Source organism: Aythya ferina (genome assembly GCF_964211825.1).
Source record: "Aythya ferina genome assembly, chromosome: 3".
NCBI classification, from domain to species: domain Eukaryota; kingdom Metazoa; phylum Chordata; class Aves; order Anseriformes; family Anatidae; genus Aythya; species Aythya ferina.
Genome location: NC_140298.1, coordinates 80,736,975 through 80,755,313, shown reverse-complemented (window position 1 = coordinate 80,755,313; position 18,339 = coordinate 80,736,975). Strand labels below are relative to the sequence as shown.

Below are 18,339 nucleotides of genomic sequence, written 5' to 3'. Positions count from 1 at the left end.
ATTGTGTATATGTACAAATATATGTGCTTTAAGTGTGCAAATAAATATGTGCATAGGGTGTTCTGAGGGCAGGGCCTAACACATGAGTCCTCATACGCAAACAGAGAAGCATACAGACACTTATAACATATTCCTTAGCAACCTAAAGAAATCTGTGAAAGTTCATGAAAAACTTTTTTTTTTTTTTTTTTTTTTTTCCAGTGATTTATGTGACAGCAAAACAGCGTCAAGGCAAAAGGCATTTTCACCAAAAATTATGCAGTATTTGGACAATACAAAAAGAATCCCTGAGAAAAAAAAAAAAAAAAAAAAAAAAAAAGTAATAGCAGAATAATCACAGCAGGAGTAAACGAGCTTTTTGCTTTTTTGAATACCAGATGCTATCAGATATTTTGCAACTTTTTTCATGGAGGGATTTTTACCCAGAGGTGCAATACTTTTAACTAATTTATATTGAAATTTCAAAATATGAAATGTACATACCATACAAAAAATGCACTTATATGTATAGTGAGGCTTAAAATATATTCATTGCATACAAAAGGAGATTTTTTGTTCTGTGTTTTGTTCTAGAAAAGCTTTGAAAAATGTTTTAAAAACAGCCATTTTATCTTTCTCTTTGTACATAAGAACAATTCCTATCTGTTCTTTACATGAAAAAAAAAAATCAACAAAAAAGAAAAAAAAAAATCCGGAACCAGACTGTACTTGGTTATGTCAAGCAGGGAAGCAAATTTAAACAAAGCATCACTCCTCATCACTCACCTTGCACATGTCACACCGGCGACCGATCACGTTGGTTTTACACTCACACTGGCCTGTCTTGGAGTCACAGATCTCCGATATGGATCCATTGATGTGGCAGTGGCAGGCTACAGACAGATAAGGAGAAGCTGTTAATGTATTTCTGGAACACGTATGCTACTGAAGCTAGCTTTAATAGCCAAATGTCTACAGTGCAGCTTTTGCTATCCTGAGGAACCCAAGAAAGCAGGTCTGAGGAAAGCAGGTGACAATAAACGTTTACCTACTCACAGTAACGTGGAATTATGCTCCCAGTTATTGCCCTGAGAAATTTTGCTTTGACTTCATAAAACAACCTGCTTTCTACGCACCTCTCAGATCAAAAGAGGATGTTTAGAGAACATTACTGAGTGTGTAATGAAGAAGTTAGAAGGTTTCAGAAGAGTAACAACTTTGCCTTTATGCTTTAATAAGTACTAAATTTGGGGGCAAATGGGGTGGTGGGGAACAAGGGGTGCTCTCAGTCTCAGAACAGCCAGGTCACTGTCCCAAAACTTGCAATGGGCAGGGTGACACTGAGGGGAAAAAAAGGGGCATAGACTCTTCCCCATGGTCTCTATGGGATTTAGCTATGGTAGATACTGCTGCATCAGCTGGTCCTGCTGCCCTGGAGTTCAGCCCATATGTCCATATGCTGGGTGGGAAGAGAAGGAATGAGAAGAAGATTGCCTCCAAGTGCCTTCTTATGGAGCAGTAACATCCTCACTCAAACCCTGGGCTGTCACAGGCATGACCCTGGAGTACAGCTGAAAAAGAGACTGAGCGTTACCTGCTCCAATACCTGACCAGTACCTTTGCCCCTGCAACAGCATCAGAGCTTGAAGAAGAAATGTAACCCAACTGACCAGCCTAACTTGTCACAGAACTTACCTAGGGATTTAAAACAGCAGTGAGAAGGAACTGCATTTTTTTATTAAAAACAACAATAACCACCAACCACCACTGCTTTTAGTTCCTAAATGCTCACGTGTTGGGAGAAGATAAATATTTGGGAAGCGTTCTGTCACCCTTTATACCCTTTGACCACAATTCTTTTGGCATGTAGAGATTAGAAAAATATCTTCAGCACTCAAAATACCGAAAGGAGGGACACAACTGTGTGTCACGGCAACTCTTGACTGTTCAGGCACCAATTCACAGAATCACAGAATCACAGAATTTTCTAGGTTGGAAGAGACCTCAAGGTCATCGAGTCCAACCTCCAACCTAACGCTAACAGCCCTCCACTAAACCGTATCCCTAAGCTCTACATCTAAACATCTTTTGAAGACTTCCAAGGATGGTGACTCCACCACTTCCCTGGGCAGCCTGTTCCAGTGCCTCACAACCCTTTCAGTGAAGAAGTTCTTCCTAACATCTAGCCTAAAACTCCCCTGGCTCAACTTAAACCCATTCCCCCTCGTCCTGTCACCAGGCACGTGGGAGAACAGACCAACCCCCACCTCGCTACAGCCTCCCTTGAGGTACGTGTAGAGAGCGATAAGGTCGTCCCTGAGCCTCCTCTTCTCCAGGCTGAACAAGCCCAGCTCCCTCAGCCGCTCCTCGTAGGACTTGTTCTCCAGGCCCCTCACCAGCTTCGTCGCCCTTCTCTGTACCCGCTCAAGCACCTCGATGTCCTTCTTGTAGCGAGGGGCCCAAAACTGAACACAGTACTCGAGGTGCGGCCTCACCAGAGCTGAGTACAGGGGGACGATCACCTCCCTAGCCCTGCTGGTCACGCTGTTCCTAATACAAGCCAGGATGCCGTTGGCCTTCTTGGCCACCTGAGCACACTGCTGGCTCATATTCAGCCGACTGTCCACCATCACTCCCAGGTCCTTCTCTGCCTGGCAGCTTTCCAACCATTCCTCTCCCAGCCTGTAGCTCTGCTTGGGGTTATTGCGCCCCAGGTGCAGGACCCGGCACTTGGCCTTGTTAAACTTCATGCAGTTGACCTCAGCCCATCGGTCCAGCCTATCCAGATCCTCCTGCAGAGCTTTCCTACCCTCAAGCAGATCGACACACGCACCTAACTTGGTGTCATCTGCGAACTTACTGAGGGTGCACTCGATGCCCTCGTCCAGATCATTCCATTAGCAGGAACTAGTTCCTGTGTGTCCTTTTTTTCCCCAGAGGGGAATGAATCTACATCTCTATATTTATTACCAATCTACTTTGTGAAACAGGCTGCAATCCAGATTTTCCCTTCTTGCAGTGCCCTGACATGTGTTGGTCTTTTTCTTAACTTGACAACTTCATTTCAAGAAACACTTGAGAGCCTCAACAATTAACACATGGTGGTCACATACTTGCATGTCACAAGGTGCCACTAGAGACAAAACGGTTATGTTTTTTTTTCTATATAGAGACTATTACAAGAGGATATTCCTCATGACTTCATTGGACGTACTATACTGTGAATTGAAAGGATCTTTTTTCTGGTTGTCTCCTCACTTTTGAGGTATTATGCACAAGCTACTTCTTTTGTATGAAGGTGACTTTATGGCTTGCCAGTCTGTTCATGTCCTTATTTCTCAAATATTTGCAAAGATATATCTTTGAGAGCACATAACAACAATATAGTACAAAGATAAACATACAATAAACTAAAAAGAAATAAATAGAAATATTTTGGGCTCTCTTCTCAGTCTGGTAAATGATGTTCGCCTCTTTCATCCTGTATGTATTCCTCTTCCTTACCAACTAACATAATATTTATGTTTTAATACTACTGATAATCCAAACTGTGCACAGCAATGACTATTATGTATACACGTTTAGAGTATCTTCCTAATTACAACGGTCAACAGTGAAAGATGATGTGTAAGCCCAAACACACAAAAACACAATTATCAATGCAAATTAACAGCTAGTATTTCATCAACTTTTTTATACAGATCTCAAAAACCTAAGTCTTTCTATATTGAATCTTTTCAATTATCAGGAATATGAAATCACAAGAATAATAAAAAATACTGTTTTTATAAACTGAGCGTAATACTATATATTACTTCAAATGACATATCATATACTCGATATAATTGTTATATATTCTTATAATACAATACAAAGAAATTTGTCTTACTTTCTCCCAGGATGATACTGGTTAAGTCCTGTCTTATTCTCTCTTGATTTGTATAAATATTTGAGTCTGTATTTATAATCAACCTACATGCTTATTCCCCTCCAAGAGTTATACCTATGCACTGCTGCATAAACACACTTGAATATTTCCTTTAATTCATCTCATGTTACCTAGCTCTACTACCATCAGCACAACCACTAGCTATTTGCTTCAGCACACTGTGCTGTTTCACACCAAAAAACAACCTACAAGAATCAAATCAAATAAGCCTAGGACATTTGCTCTGTGTTCTTAGATTTATAATTTTGTACAGATACACCAAGAAATTCAGAAATGCTATGGTGATATAAAGTTGTACTGTCATTTGAAATGGTTAATGCACATGACGATGGCACTGTACTGAGAAAGAGCAAGGAACATTTCAAACAATAATTTGAGAGCAAAATTCATGCTTTGCAATACTCTTGGATTTGGCTTTTTAATAAGGAATGAAATTGAAAACAACAAAGTAAAGGCACAGTCCCACTGATATTGTAGCTGCAGGGCAAACTTCATGAAAGTCGGCAAAGGAAATAAGAAAATCATATGCAAAAAAAGAAAACCCACATGAAAGGCAGAGAGTAGATGAATGCAAGGTAACTGTGAGCACAAGGCTATGAATACATTATAGGGCTCTCTTTGTCAGTGATACTAACAACAAAAGCAAAGCTTGTAATTCTACATTAAATATGTATTTATTTTTAATACTTGTTATTTTTAATTGTATGCTTTCTGAACTCTCTTCATATTACATCTCTTTCCCATGCAGCTGCTGCTGCTGCAGAAATGTTTAAAGTAACAGTCCTGTCGATGCCTCAGGAATGGTGAAAAGCTACTGGAAACAATGATTTTTGAAATGCACTGCTTTTTAAATCACATTATGGACTTAACACCCTAACTTCTATGACATCATTCGTCATAAATTATTAACTAGTGCAGAGATTGTCCAACTTTTATCCAGCACTGTATCAAGTAGCTATAAAAAGCATTTACACAGGTATGTGTATCCATGGCCATCTATCATTTTACCTGTATCAGTGCTTATTAGCCTTAGCTGAGAAACCTGGCTATGTTCTGCATCTCTGTGGTTCCCTTCTAGTCTTAGGTGGTCCAATGTTACCTTGTATACTGAGTATCAAACTGCAACCCCCTAGTAGAGCAAATTTTGGAGATGGATGCCAGTGGATCAGACTTCTGTGCTTGCAACATACCCTGCAAGAACTAGTCCCGGTGTTCCTACACACACAGCACTAAGACAGTGCTTATCGCTGATTTTTACTGGCATAATTTTATCCTGATATTAAACCTTCCTACTCAATAGAGTGGCTCTGCATTTATTCCAATGAAAGAAGAGAATTAAATCCTAGTGACAGTGAAATAAAATACTCTGCTTTTTCAGGAGATCTTATAATCTGTTTTATTCCATTCCTCAGAATGAGGTGGAAGAGTATGTGGATGTTTTTAAGCTAAAAGCACTTGTTCTGTTTAATAGCTGTGTTCTGAATTTTGCCAGCTAGGACTCAGTGGGAGATACTGCCTCCTACAGAAGCAAAACCTCCTGCTCCTACATGTGCTCTCCATGATTTCGTGCGATCACAGTGTAGAAAGCTGACTCTGGAGCTGGGGCTTATAGTTTAACAACATGGTACAGTGGTACAATGGTAGCTTGTTGCAGTGCCAGGAATCCTTCTCCACAGAACCTTAGAAAATTCAACAGGACCTAGTAGTCTCAACCTTGCAGGAGAGGGGAGAATTGTGTCCTGTAAGAGGCAGCAGCTTCCAACACTTACTGATGTCATGTGGGTGGGAAGGAGGTCCCAAGTTTTGCCAGATTTGGACCCTACAGTAACTGAAATATCCTTCCTTCCTCCCTTCCCTCCTATCTTTCCCCCCTCCTTTCAGCACCAATCTCACTAGTTAATGAGATTTCGCTGACTTAGAGCATTTCTATTTATTTGTATTTATTTTTGTAGATGTGACATTTAGCATAACCTTTTGCATCCACGCAGCGCTCCGTTCTCCTAGGTTTGTTCCATGTCTGCTTCATTACTGCTTCAACTACAGCAGGAAGCTTTGTAATAGGTTCTTCCTTCTGTTTATTTTGAAATCTCCCTTTCCAAACGCAGATGCAAGTAAAGCAGTATTATTAGAGGTATAAGTATACTATATCATTTCTCCTGTGCACTCATACATAAGTGCATTCTTCCTCTCAGGAACACAGATACAGAATAGATCAATTCTGTCAGAAGCAGTAAAAGTTCATGACTTACGTTGACAGTTCCTTGCATCAAGAGCATCGCCAAAATATCCATCAGCACACCTCTCACAATATTGGCCTGTTGTACCTGGCTTACATATCAGGCAAGCACCAGACAAGCTGTCACAGCTGCCAGGAATGGAGAAGTCAAGGTTGTCATTACACTGGCATGGTTGGCATGATCCCCCTGGTACTAGAGGCTGTCCAAAATAGCCTTCTGCACACCTAAGGTAAAAGACATCAGAAGTTATGACCATTAAGTAATCCTCTTATTAGAAATATTTAATTTTGTTGCCTCACTAATCACTAAAAATTATTTGATCTTCTTTCAAATATTTTTAAGTGTCTTTTTTCTCTCCCTCCTTCTCCTTTTTAACAACACTGTAGATACAGTACCAGCTGAAATCCTGCCAGTTCTGCTAGTAATTAGATTTCAGTGGAAGAAAAATCTTGTCACTGGTACTGAAGACAAGACAAAGCATAATAAGAAATCTGTCTATTGGTGCTCTAGAGGAATTTAGGTCTGTGTTAGATTGGCTTTGTATTTCAGCGCTTTATGTCTAGATATTCTTCTGTATGCATTTACCAGAAAACTCAAATATTTTCTCCCTCCCCCTTAAAAACTTATTTGGTATAGGAAAATAGGTTTGAAAGTAACACAGACATAAAGTTATTTACCTAACAAGATGCTCCCCTAAGCCTTTCCTTAATCTACTGCACTGTCATTTAATTAATGGATTACTTTACAACTGCTAATTGTATAGGCAGGTAGCAAAAAGATTCTTTATTATCATTGGAGCTATGATGGTGTGTCCTATACCTTTCATATTTTAACAGAGACATTTAAAAATATCACCTTCTTTTCCACCTTGCCTACTAGCAATTTTCTGTGAGTACCATGTAAAACAGGTTGGTGAATCTGACTGAACATGAGTGTGTATTTAGAGCAAATTTCTACTCATCTCACAGCCTATTTCCTATTTATATTCTGGTCTGCTTTCACTTTCTATTACATTTGCTCACACTTCACAGTAAGAGCAACTTGTAGATAGTGAAGAAAAAGAAAAAATACTCAGTTCCAGCTAATGAAGTTATTCATGTTCATCTCAGATGAACTTCAATTAACGTAAAGAAGGCAAGGTACATGAGCCACATGACATAAATTAATGTTTCCTGCTATTTTAAGTAAGTTCAAACGCGGCTTTGATGTACACAGATATCTCCTCTGCTTTGTAATAGTACTGGGTGGTAGGGTCGAGAAAGGATTTTGGGTAGCATCCTAATACGGAAACACAGAGCTCCACAATGCTTTCACCCTTTTCCCTTTATGCTTATCAAGTTAATCCTTTTCCTCGCATCCAGAATATCCCATGAAACTTGCAATCAGATCCCAAACAAAAGAGCTTGAACATTCATTAAATATTATTCAATATCTTTAGTAAAAATTATAAAAATGGATTAGAGACTAGTAAGGAATTTATAGCTAGAACTAGTTGAACATTATTTTTGTAGTAAGATGCTAATCAGGGTAGGATTATTTCTGTTCTCTAAAAATATCCAAAATGCAGACCACAGATGAATAGGTTATACAAATAATCCAGTGGTTTGGGTGCATATAAGCACTCAATTACATGAGTACAATTTTTACCATCTAGCCCACCACTGTGCTTTACTCCCTTGGCATAGCCATCTATCACAACTACTTCCCCATAACAACAGTACATCAAAATCTTGTCATTAGAATAATTCATGCATTTTATTTTCAGAACCTGTCACGAATGTAGCCACATATTGCACTCCTTGTATTCCCAGCTAAGAAATAGATATTTCTTCCTTGGATGGAGAATATCTCAGCAATAATAAAAAATAAATAAAAAAAAAATAAATAAAAAAACTGATTTTAGACGCACTTTTGCCAAAGACAACTTGACTTTTTTTTTTTTTTTCCCAGAGATGACATCTCAATTACAAAGACTGTGAATCTCTCAATATACGTAACAATTAATAGCCATGATTTAGCAAAGCCTAAAAATAACTGGATAGTTGATGCAGAATGTTATTTTAAGTTAGATAAAGTGCTAAGTTCACCCGTGCTTTGCTGAGATCTTTCTAACTGCTTGCAAATTTGGCATAAAACTTTATCTTTTGATACTACTAATCTATTTAACTTCACTTGATGTCTATTCATTTTCCTCTTCCCCTTTCATTTAGGGGTTACGTCTGTATCTGATAGCATTCACAGAAACTTACCAAGCAGTTCACAGAAAAAAATCTCCAGCAGTCTGTGAGAAATGCACTGCTAATCATTCTACTCTATTAATAGCAGGGGACCTTGATAACTTTTTTTTTTTTTTCTCATCAGTTTAGATTTTGCTAATTAAAATTAGCAAAACCCACTGCCATCACATACATTCTATTTAAACACATACTTATTTCTTGAATCCAGATTCATGATGATCAGATCTTGAAAGCAGGGGCAAACCAGTTAAACTTTAACAGAACACTGTATGCACATATTTATGTGTAAATTCATCTACTCTTTCTCCCACTTCTGAAGCTGGAGGTAAAGGTTAAAAAATCCACTTTCACTATTTTCACCTTTTTTTCCCTTAAGGACATTTCTACTTCAGCTACTCTGTCCAGACACAAAGCATTATATGTTTGGGAAAATCCATATTGAAAAGACAAAAATTTATGTGGCATGGAAAATTACATTTATGCAACAGAGAAAACACTTATCTTATAAATTATCACAAGGTACAATGGAACACTCCTGAGATGAAAAAAATACAAAGCAAAGCAAAACCAAACAGAAATAGGAGTAAAAACAGGGAATAAAGACATTCAAAAATGTTTCTGTATTTTTCTCTCTTTCCCTCTCTATGTTCACCTTCAGCATCAAATGTAGATGTGACCTGTGACTGTTTTTATTTGGCATAACTGGTGCCAAATACAGGGCTAATATATACATGTATGTGAATATGTGTGTACTGGTTCTGGATGGGATGGAGTGAATTTTCTTCACTGCAGACCATGTGGCAGTATGTATATGCACACAAGCACTATTGTATACATTTCTTTATGTTTATTTGAGGAAAACAAACAAACAAAGCAAAGTTGAGACTGAGTTAATTTAGGCTGCAAATACAAACACTTGAAAGTCTGGAACTACTATTTTTACAGTTGCTTTGAAATTTATGTGCTTCCAACCTCTGTACGAAACTGGGGAAAAGCCCTGCAGAGGAATAGCCTGTGAATGTGCAGTTAAAAACTTAACTCACATGTTATTGTCGTATGATCAGTCATAAATATATACCTTGCATTTTCTAATGTCAGAGTGCCTAGCTTTGCAACCTGTAAATAATCCTGCACAACACATTTGGTTTATAAAATCTCCTGAATGTTTGATTTTTTTTTTTTTTCCCCATCAGCACTGCAATACTGGCTTGTACTTCTAGCACTAGGGAAAAAATTATGTTAGCTAGAAGCAGCACCAGATTGAAGCCGAGGGACTCACAAGAGACTGTGCCTGGTCGCACTGTGTGCTAGATCTGTGGAACAGTGGGGAGAGGAGGAAGGATGCAAACCAGCTCATTCTTTTCTTCCCACTTTAGTTATACAAAACTCTTATATCCCTTTCTAAGAGGAAAAGGTTGCTCAAACTGTATTCATAAATGAAGGAGTACTAAAGGAGAAGTTAGATTCACCCATTTTGTTTAATTCCCCTAAAGCTTTGGATTCTTGTTTGTACCAAGGCTACATAGTTGGCAAATGCACAGCAAAATCCTGTAAATATGATGGGCTCGAATCACATTTTTGACACTCATACACCTGCACAGAGTTAGGAGATTGCCTATCCTACCACTGTGAAAGTGGGCAGTGAGCAAAGGAAGAACATCAATCTCATTTCTTGGGGAAAAAGAATAAATAGAGAAGTCAGGCTTTCTCTACACTTAAAGATAGCTGGTAACTCCCCACACAGCTTATATCTTCAATTATTTTTGTGGATTCTGTCAGGAGCCAGACCCCTCAGAACTTTGAGCAATTTTGGCAACATTTTTCTGAGAAGTCCAAGTGACAGAAGCAGCAATTTTTTTGACATTTTACAACTCAAGCGTTAAAAGAATAATAATAAAATCTTATCTCCCTAAGGAGTGAAGGATGATTTTGGAGGCAAAGTAAGTATAGTAATGCATATATTCACTTATATGACACTTTGGACTTCATGATAATTTAGGACTGTCCAGTTAAAGAATCATGTGGCTCAGATCAGTTGTCACTTTGCAGTTGCTAAAATGACCAAGAATTCCATGTAAACACTTTTAGCAATTATACAATCACTATTAATAGCAAAAGGCAACATGCTTTCTTTTGTTCATTATTATTGACAGCAGTGGGCATTTCCAAGCAACTTGTTACAACTGAAAGCAAATAGTTCTGTGAGCATTGGAATTAATGGCTTAATTTCCAACATATTTATATCCTGTGGTTACAAGAGTAAGGGCTGATTATTTACAGCAGGATGTTGCTATACAGCAGTGTGCAATCCCTCAGGCTACAGCACTGCTTTTTCCTTGCCCTGTGAAAGTTTTCTTAAGAGCAGGACATTTAATATTCTTCCTCTCTCTCCTGTTTAATCAGGTGTGAGTTCACACAGTATTCTTTCTCTCCTTTAGCTATGACATGTCCTGATTTATTAACCTCTATTCAGCCACTTCTTCTCACAAAACTTTCAGGAACAGTTACTGTTGAGACCTCCTACCTTCTGTCAAATTTGATTGAAATTGACCTACAAGTTCAAATGTTTCTGTGGGCAGCCAGACAGACATGCACAAAAAGATCACACTAGCCTCATTTCCTTAGGAAATCAGGCTAAAAATCGAAGCCTGCCACTTATTCAGATTTTCTCCTATTGCATCTACAGCCTGTGCTCCACTCAGAAATAGCACTTGTTGCTAATGGAAGCTGTCAATGACCCTGCATTGACAAACTGCCACCAAAGTGCTCTTGATGTGATTTATTCCTGCCATCATTAACTTCACAGCCCACTAGCTGAAAGAAGGGTGATGACTTCCAAGACAGACAGGAAAAGACAGGCAGAAATAGTACTCAGCAGGAGCAGACTCAGTGATGATGGGTGGAAACAGGTGACAGCCTGCACTCTCACTTTAGGACAGATATAGCACAATAGAGGATTTAAAAGGAAGTAGTTGTAAATGTGATTTGGAAAGACAGGACTAGATGGTGACTCACAGCATACGACCAGGTTTCTGCTTTCTTGGTTGGCTCTTTCTTTTGGTTCATTCCTACTTTTCCCCATCTCAGCCTGAATACTCTAAGTCTTCATTCAGAGGCCTTATCTTTCTAGGGTTTATGTTGGAAAATTCTGCAAGCAGCTTGTGGAAGTGCCAAATGACAGAAACCCACTAAGATACAGAAATGTCATTGTTTTCATGCCCTAGAACTATCTATCCAGGTGCTAGACAGTTATCTGGCTCCCCCAGTCCCTCTTAAGAAGGTGCCATTTGCAGGGTCACAAGGGACTAGGATCACAGAGCCAAAGCTAGTGCTGATTCATCATGACCTCCAAACAACTAGGAGAGGTCCCCTGGCATGTTAACTGCTCTTTAAAGCTGTTTTATCCACATGGAATCTGAAGGGAGGGAAGGGCATGCAGACAGTGACAATATCTCTTGCCTATGTAGTCTCACCTCCCTGTGGAAGGGGGTTCCCAGGAGCTTAGCACTAGCACTTCCACTCTCCTTCTGTTTCACTTAAATTCTGTGTGTGATTCTTTCAGAATAACAGGATACAACAAGGAACATGGAGCTATCAAAGGAGGAACTTCCTCTCTCACTACTAACATGTCACTCAGACCTGTCATAGCCAAAGGAAGACTACCCATAAATATATATATATACACATATATATTTAATTTACCTTTTTGTATAGGTAATAAGAAAGTGTATGAAATATATACTGAGCTTTTCTATGCATTTGACAAAAAGAGGTCCTTTGTTGTCCCTAACACCTAACTTGTTGCATTTGCTAAATAAAGGCTGCAACAGGAAACCAAAGCAACAAAAATATAAAATATTCTTTTATAAATAATATAATAAAATAAATAACTTATTACCAGGATTGTATTTTGGTTGCATATTAACTTTTCAAAAAGAGGCAACAATAATTTATTGAATACTCAATTCACCATGCTCTAATCATTCAAATGACAAAAAGAGCCAAAATAATTATAAAAATCTCAAAAGGCTTACAAAACAGGTAGAAGAATAATTTTAGAAAAAGATTCATACTTCTCAGCAAATGCTTCTTTGAAGCTTTGTACTTTACCATAAAGCAATAAAACAAGCACTTTTTTCATGTAAAGGATGGAAACAAGGATAAAAACTATAGAAGCATGTAAATACATGGATATAATGTTAGAGGAAGATGAACAGAAATTACTTCAGTGTGATTCAGAAGACAGGAATGGGAACAAGAAGGGGAGGTAGCAAAAAGAAAGCAACTGTTCCATGTAATAAACACTTTTGTTTCAGATCTCATACAATTCAAAGCATCAGGCTTGCTTACCTTTCACAACGTGGTCCCATGTACCCAACTGGGCACTCATCGCATATTAATCCACGGCTTCGGTCAAAATGGCATGTCGGGCTAAAGCTGTATTGTTGATATTGGGCAAGAAGAGGGACAAGGAAGAAACATAAAGAAAAGATTGTCAGCAGCATAGTTCTTGTACCACTTCAGAGATCATTAATTTGCAAAACAGTGCCCAGGAAAAGTGATTCTGGTCTAGTACGTGGGGCTTAAGTTTGACTCCAGCAAATAAAATTTGGAATGACTGTGCTATTTCTGCAACACTGAATATAGAGAAACAGATGGCAGCATCCCAATAGCCTGTTATTATGGGACTTGAGCCTGCCACCGAGTGGTCTGGATACCATTAAAAAGGCAGGAATGTACATCTGTTTGTTTGTGCCCCCAAAGGCTTGGCAAAACAATCTATGCCCGAAATAAATCTTTCTGAAGGACAACTGATTTGAAAGCTCAGTTAACTCTGTGTATAAGGGACTGGGAAAGGAACCCAGTGAACAAGAAAGGGGAGGAGCAAAAAGGGAATTATCTGGCACAGCTTCCCAGTGAGTTTGTCTGAGTAAATCCAGTGCCAATGACCTGATGCACCAGGCCAGACCAGCACACTGAAGCTTACAAATATCCTGCAGAGTAGAGAGCTTTTTCTCTTTGGTGCGCTCTACTTATTTATAGCTTTTTAAAAATATATTATTATTATTTTATAAATTGGGATAGCATAGGTATTTGCAAGCACCGCCTCTCTGTGACCTTGTTTAACTCCAAAATGTGCTCCTTTGATTTTTAGCATTTTGCTTTCTACAATCCTTCTCCCTTAACACAATTCTGTGAGGAAACCTCCTGACACTTCAAAAGACACTGCACAGAAGAGGCAACCTGCTCTTCTATCATTCTGAAGTTATCATTAAAGACAGAGAAATATGAGCACCTTTACAGGGCTTCATTTAAATAATGGCAATCAATTCTGGTCAACCAAATAGAAAAAGAAAATAAAGGGAGCAGGTGCGTATTGGAGTGACTATTCAGAAGAGGAAAACAAAGCACCTATCTGAAAAGGAGACACTAGAATTATTTTTTGTAACCTAGTAAAACAGTAATTGGGAAGGAATATAACTGCTCTAACAAAGACATCAGTAAGAAGTTATATTCAGGGTAAAAGATTGTGCTACAACACTAACGAATAGACATTATCTGACCCTGAATAATTTAAATCAGGATATCCAATGAAAGGTTCTAGAAAATAATAGGCATGGGGAGGCCAGAAGAGCTTAATTAGGTTTGTGTAATGTGATACTGGTGACTGGACTCTGCTACTCAGGAGTCATCCATCCTATGATCTGACCTCAGTTACACTTTCTTCTGCTTCTATTATAGAATAGTTCCATTTATAAATACCCCAATCTCTCATAAGGCAAGCTATCCCATAGAGATAAGAAATCAATAAGAAAAATGTGGGCAGGTCATGTCCAGTAAATATAGTAAGGTATTGCGATTATCCTTTTTCCCATATGGGTTATATTTGCGTTATTTTCAATTAAGAATAGATTCAGGAATGTCTGAAGAGCCAATTGAAAAAAATAATAATTGTTTGTTCTATTTTTTAGATTATTATTATTATTATATTATTATTAGAAATGAAAGCAATTTTAAACCAAGGTAAACATTATCCATGAATTTAAACAGCAGCACCTGACTTTTCAGATAGGATCCTGCTTGCCAGTCCCAACCTTGCTCTTTCATAAGAACTACATGGGAAAATTTTATGGATATGGTATCACAGCTCACTATAGCATTGCACAAGACTGGCTGTTCCACAGATCCATTGAGAACTCTGAAATTAACTACATAAATTGCATAGATAATAATAACTAAGTAATGATGATTAATACCTGAATTTCCACATTTTAAGGGTTATGTTCCTATTGTCAATCTACATCTGAATACTAAGCATTAATATACTGAGAAATTCTCAATTGCATACTATAGAGAAAATATGTGATAGCAAGGTGAAAAAAGGAGAATTTATCTTCCCGATTTAGAATCTCATTACTTCCTACTAATAAATACTCATTACTCACTAATAATAAACAAGCAGTGTGTATTTTTCTGTCAAAACAACTTTCAAAAAAATCTTAATCCCTTTTGATTCATCATTGCTCTTTTCATAGTTTTACCTAAAGTAACAATAGGAATACCGGTTAGGACACAGGACAGGTATTAATAAGCAGCAGGTATTAATAAGCAGCATATATATGATAGGTCTATGTTGGAAGACAGAGCTTCCTAAAGGCTTACATTTATGTTATAGAAACCACCTTTTTGGAACAATTATGTTAGTAATTTTTAGTTAATTCTCCAAGGAACTATTAACATTCTGAGAGCAACTGGATTTCCTAGTTCACACCCCACAATTTTATTCATTCTCTTCCTGGGCCGAGTGAGATATGTTCTATCTTTCATTTCCAGTGATATAACATTCCTGTCAGGGTCTTCATTACACATATTAAATTTATTGCCACTTCAAAAAAAGTAGTAATTATCCCAGATACCTATATTTGGTAGGAAGAATTATATAGTAGTATGCCTGATAATTTAGATGAAAAAAAATCACATTATTTGAAATGCCATAAAAATTGAAAATGTTAGAACAGTTTGTAAGTGATGAATAAATGAGAAGGGAGAAGAAATCGAGTGTGCATTAAATATGCCAATTATAATATGGATCTTGTTCTGATTACATATAAGTACAGACATGAAGATATATGCGAAAAGAAGAAAGTATAGCCCAGGATCTTGAAAACAAGTTAAGAAAAATTAATTTTAGTTTCCTGATTTTGCCCAGAGTTGCTTTCTGACATATGGCAAGTCACTTATCACTGCTATACTTTTGAATATAGTTCCATGATTGGCTTCAGTGATTGTATATATGGAAACTGCTGCCATTAGAAAACAAGAGAGGGAATAAGCAGCAGTTACATGTAAATCAGCTTAAGTAAACTATAGACCAACACAATCACCACCACATTTGTAAAATGGATAGAAGAGTTCTCCTCCACCTTATGTGGTGGCACTGCAGAGAAAAAGACACTGAATAAAGTGAATGGAACCACTACAGACTTCATGGAGGTATAAGACATTGTTATAAAAGACAGCACTAACATAAATAAGTATATGTCAGAGGTTCATTTTATCAACAATATTCTCTGTATACCAGCTGTCTATTATTAAGTATAAAGTTCTACAGATGCCCTGTCATTCCATGTTAGGAATTAAATAATATATGAATTATAATCTATGGGCAGATATAAATTTGTAAGTATTTAGTACAGAATTTAATAACTTGATAGGCTGTTAAGAAATAGCATGACATATACTATATCTTCACAATGATATGAGCTTGGTGGAAATTTATTGATTTTTCATGTGAAGGATGTGTGAAATAATTTGTGTTGTTTACTTATATTATTCCTAGCACACCAAAGCACGCTGCCTTATAACAGTAAGGTAGAAAAAGGACTGTTCTAACAGTCTTCAGAGAACGTTTTAAGTATTTAATAAATTTGTTTATGAGAAGGAAAACAAAACAAAACAGCAAATTCTATAAATGTAAAGTCACAAGTGCTTAAACTTTATAGTAAGAGTTCTACAAAGCCTGTGGATATTGTTCAATTTTTACGGTTGTCCATTCCAGAAATAAGAAGCCACTGCATCCATCTTAGAAATATGAAGCTATTATACAGTTCCAGTGCAGGGCTCTGTAGTTCCAGTACAGGACTCTGTAGAGTTCAGGAATCTCACAGTTTCACAGTTCAAGAACATTTATATACTGTGTTTGTTTTGTACCTGTACTTTTCAAGAAATGTAAATATTAAAGAGGGAACTCTCCAGTTTAGTTTCAAAAGGGAAAAGGTAAGCAGACAGAACTCTGATGAATACATAACAGAGGTCTCCAGGCATTTTGCCAATAAAAACCTGAATTCAATCTATTTGACTTGATTTGTTGCACATCTGTACAAGATATAAATGTGATATTGTTCTTCCTGCTTTGTCAGTACAGCATTATCAAACAATAGGGAGAGGATTAACTAACTATGCAAGGAAATTCTAAAATGTGAAAGCAATAAGGACATCAGAGGAGCCATGCCTGAGCAACAGACAAACTGAAGAAGATCTAATAAAACCATCTGTAGGGATCCCATCTTATACACTCCTAGAACTCCTGCCCATAAGTGGTCAGATTATTCCTTCTCTGATCAGTAAAATGTTAATATGACACAATGCAATTGTATGCAATAGAGTTAGCCTGAGCTACTGAAGATTAAAAATTGGTTCAGCTGTGTCTTCTGGCTGGCATGCTGCCATTCAGATGATGCTCTCTTCTTTAGTTGCATCTCACAGAGCCCTGTCTCTGTGGGGCCACACATTTTTTTCCTGTAAACTTTAAGAAAAGCTCTGAAACACTGGGTTTCACTGGCAGAATCTGACTTCTGTCTCAGAAGCATAGGTTGAAATAAAAGACTGAAGGGAAGAAAAAAAAAAAAAAAGTGATCAAGTGGATACATCAGCTCTTATGACCACTTAAACTTTTAAAGTGTTTATGAGGTGCTTGGGGTAGGGCAGCCTCTGTGCATAGACTATTATCTTTCAGCACAATCATACAATCCTTCTGAAATGCACATGGACTAACAACAATTATTATTATTATTATTATTTTTTTTTTTTCAAAAGGAAGCCACAACCTATTTATGGTTGGCACTTGGCAAGTGTTAGTTACGATTTCAAACATGTCAGAAGCATACTTAACAGGTCCTGATCTTCCTGCAACACTTCAAATAATTCTACAGATCTTCTGTGTAGTCTGGGTACGTTCTACTTGCACCAGGGCTGGATACCATAAAGCCATCCTGGATGGCATAAAACCAAACGGCCTAAATCAAATGGCCACACATGATTTCAATTTTTTGTGTAATGTACAAGAAAGGCTGACCAGAGAAGATCAAGAACAGTTTTCCTTAATTACACTGCATCAAATTATTTTGATATTATTATCTTCCAGATACTGAGTGGGACAAAACTAATTTAAAAACATTCAAGACACTTTGTATATCTGATATTTCTTACAAAACTATAAGCAGTAAGAAGCACAAACAAATCTTTATAACCAAGGAAATTTCTTCTTAGAGTTTTGATACATATTTCAGTATTATTTTTACCTATTAAAACAAATCAATAATGATTATTCTCAAATAAGCTTACAAAATATTTTGACTATTAAAATCTAAGGCTGAATTCAGGCTACAAATGAACCAACATTATCACAGAACCACAGAATGGTTTGAGTTGGAAGGGACCTTTAAAGACTGCCCAGTTCCAATCCCCCTGTCATGTACAGGGACACCTCCCACCAGACTAGGTTGCTCAAAGCCCCATCTAGCCTGGCCTTGAACACTTCCAGGGATGGCGCATCCACAGCTTCGTTGGGCAATCTGTGCCTGGACCTCACCACCCTCACAGTGAAGAATTTCTTCCTTATGTCTAATCTAAACCTACTCTCTTTAAGTTTGAAATC

General features: G+C 37.5%; 1 protein-coding gene across 11 annotated transcripts in view; it reads right to left on the bottom strand.

The window, feature by feature from the left end:
* Positions 1 to 18,339, bottom strand: part of LAMA2 (laminin subunit alpha 2) — a 376,777-nt gene that overhangs the window by 136,988 nt on the left and 221,450 nt on the right. For all 11 annotated transcript variants that reach the window (XM_084516212.1, XM_084516216.1, XM_084516217.1 and 8 more), the window contains exons 18-20: positions 12,753 to 12,839; positions 6,178 to 6,389; positions 766 to 872 (exon numbers count right to left, since the gene is read on the bottom strand). In XM_084516212.1, the coding sequence (XP_084372338.1) occupies positions 766 to 872; positions 6,178 to 6,389; positions 12,753 to 12,839 (406 nt within the window). The remainder of the gene's footprint in view (positions 1 to 765; positions 873 to 6,177; positions 6,390 to 12,752; positions 12,840 to 18,339) is intronic.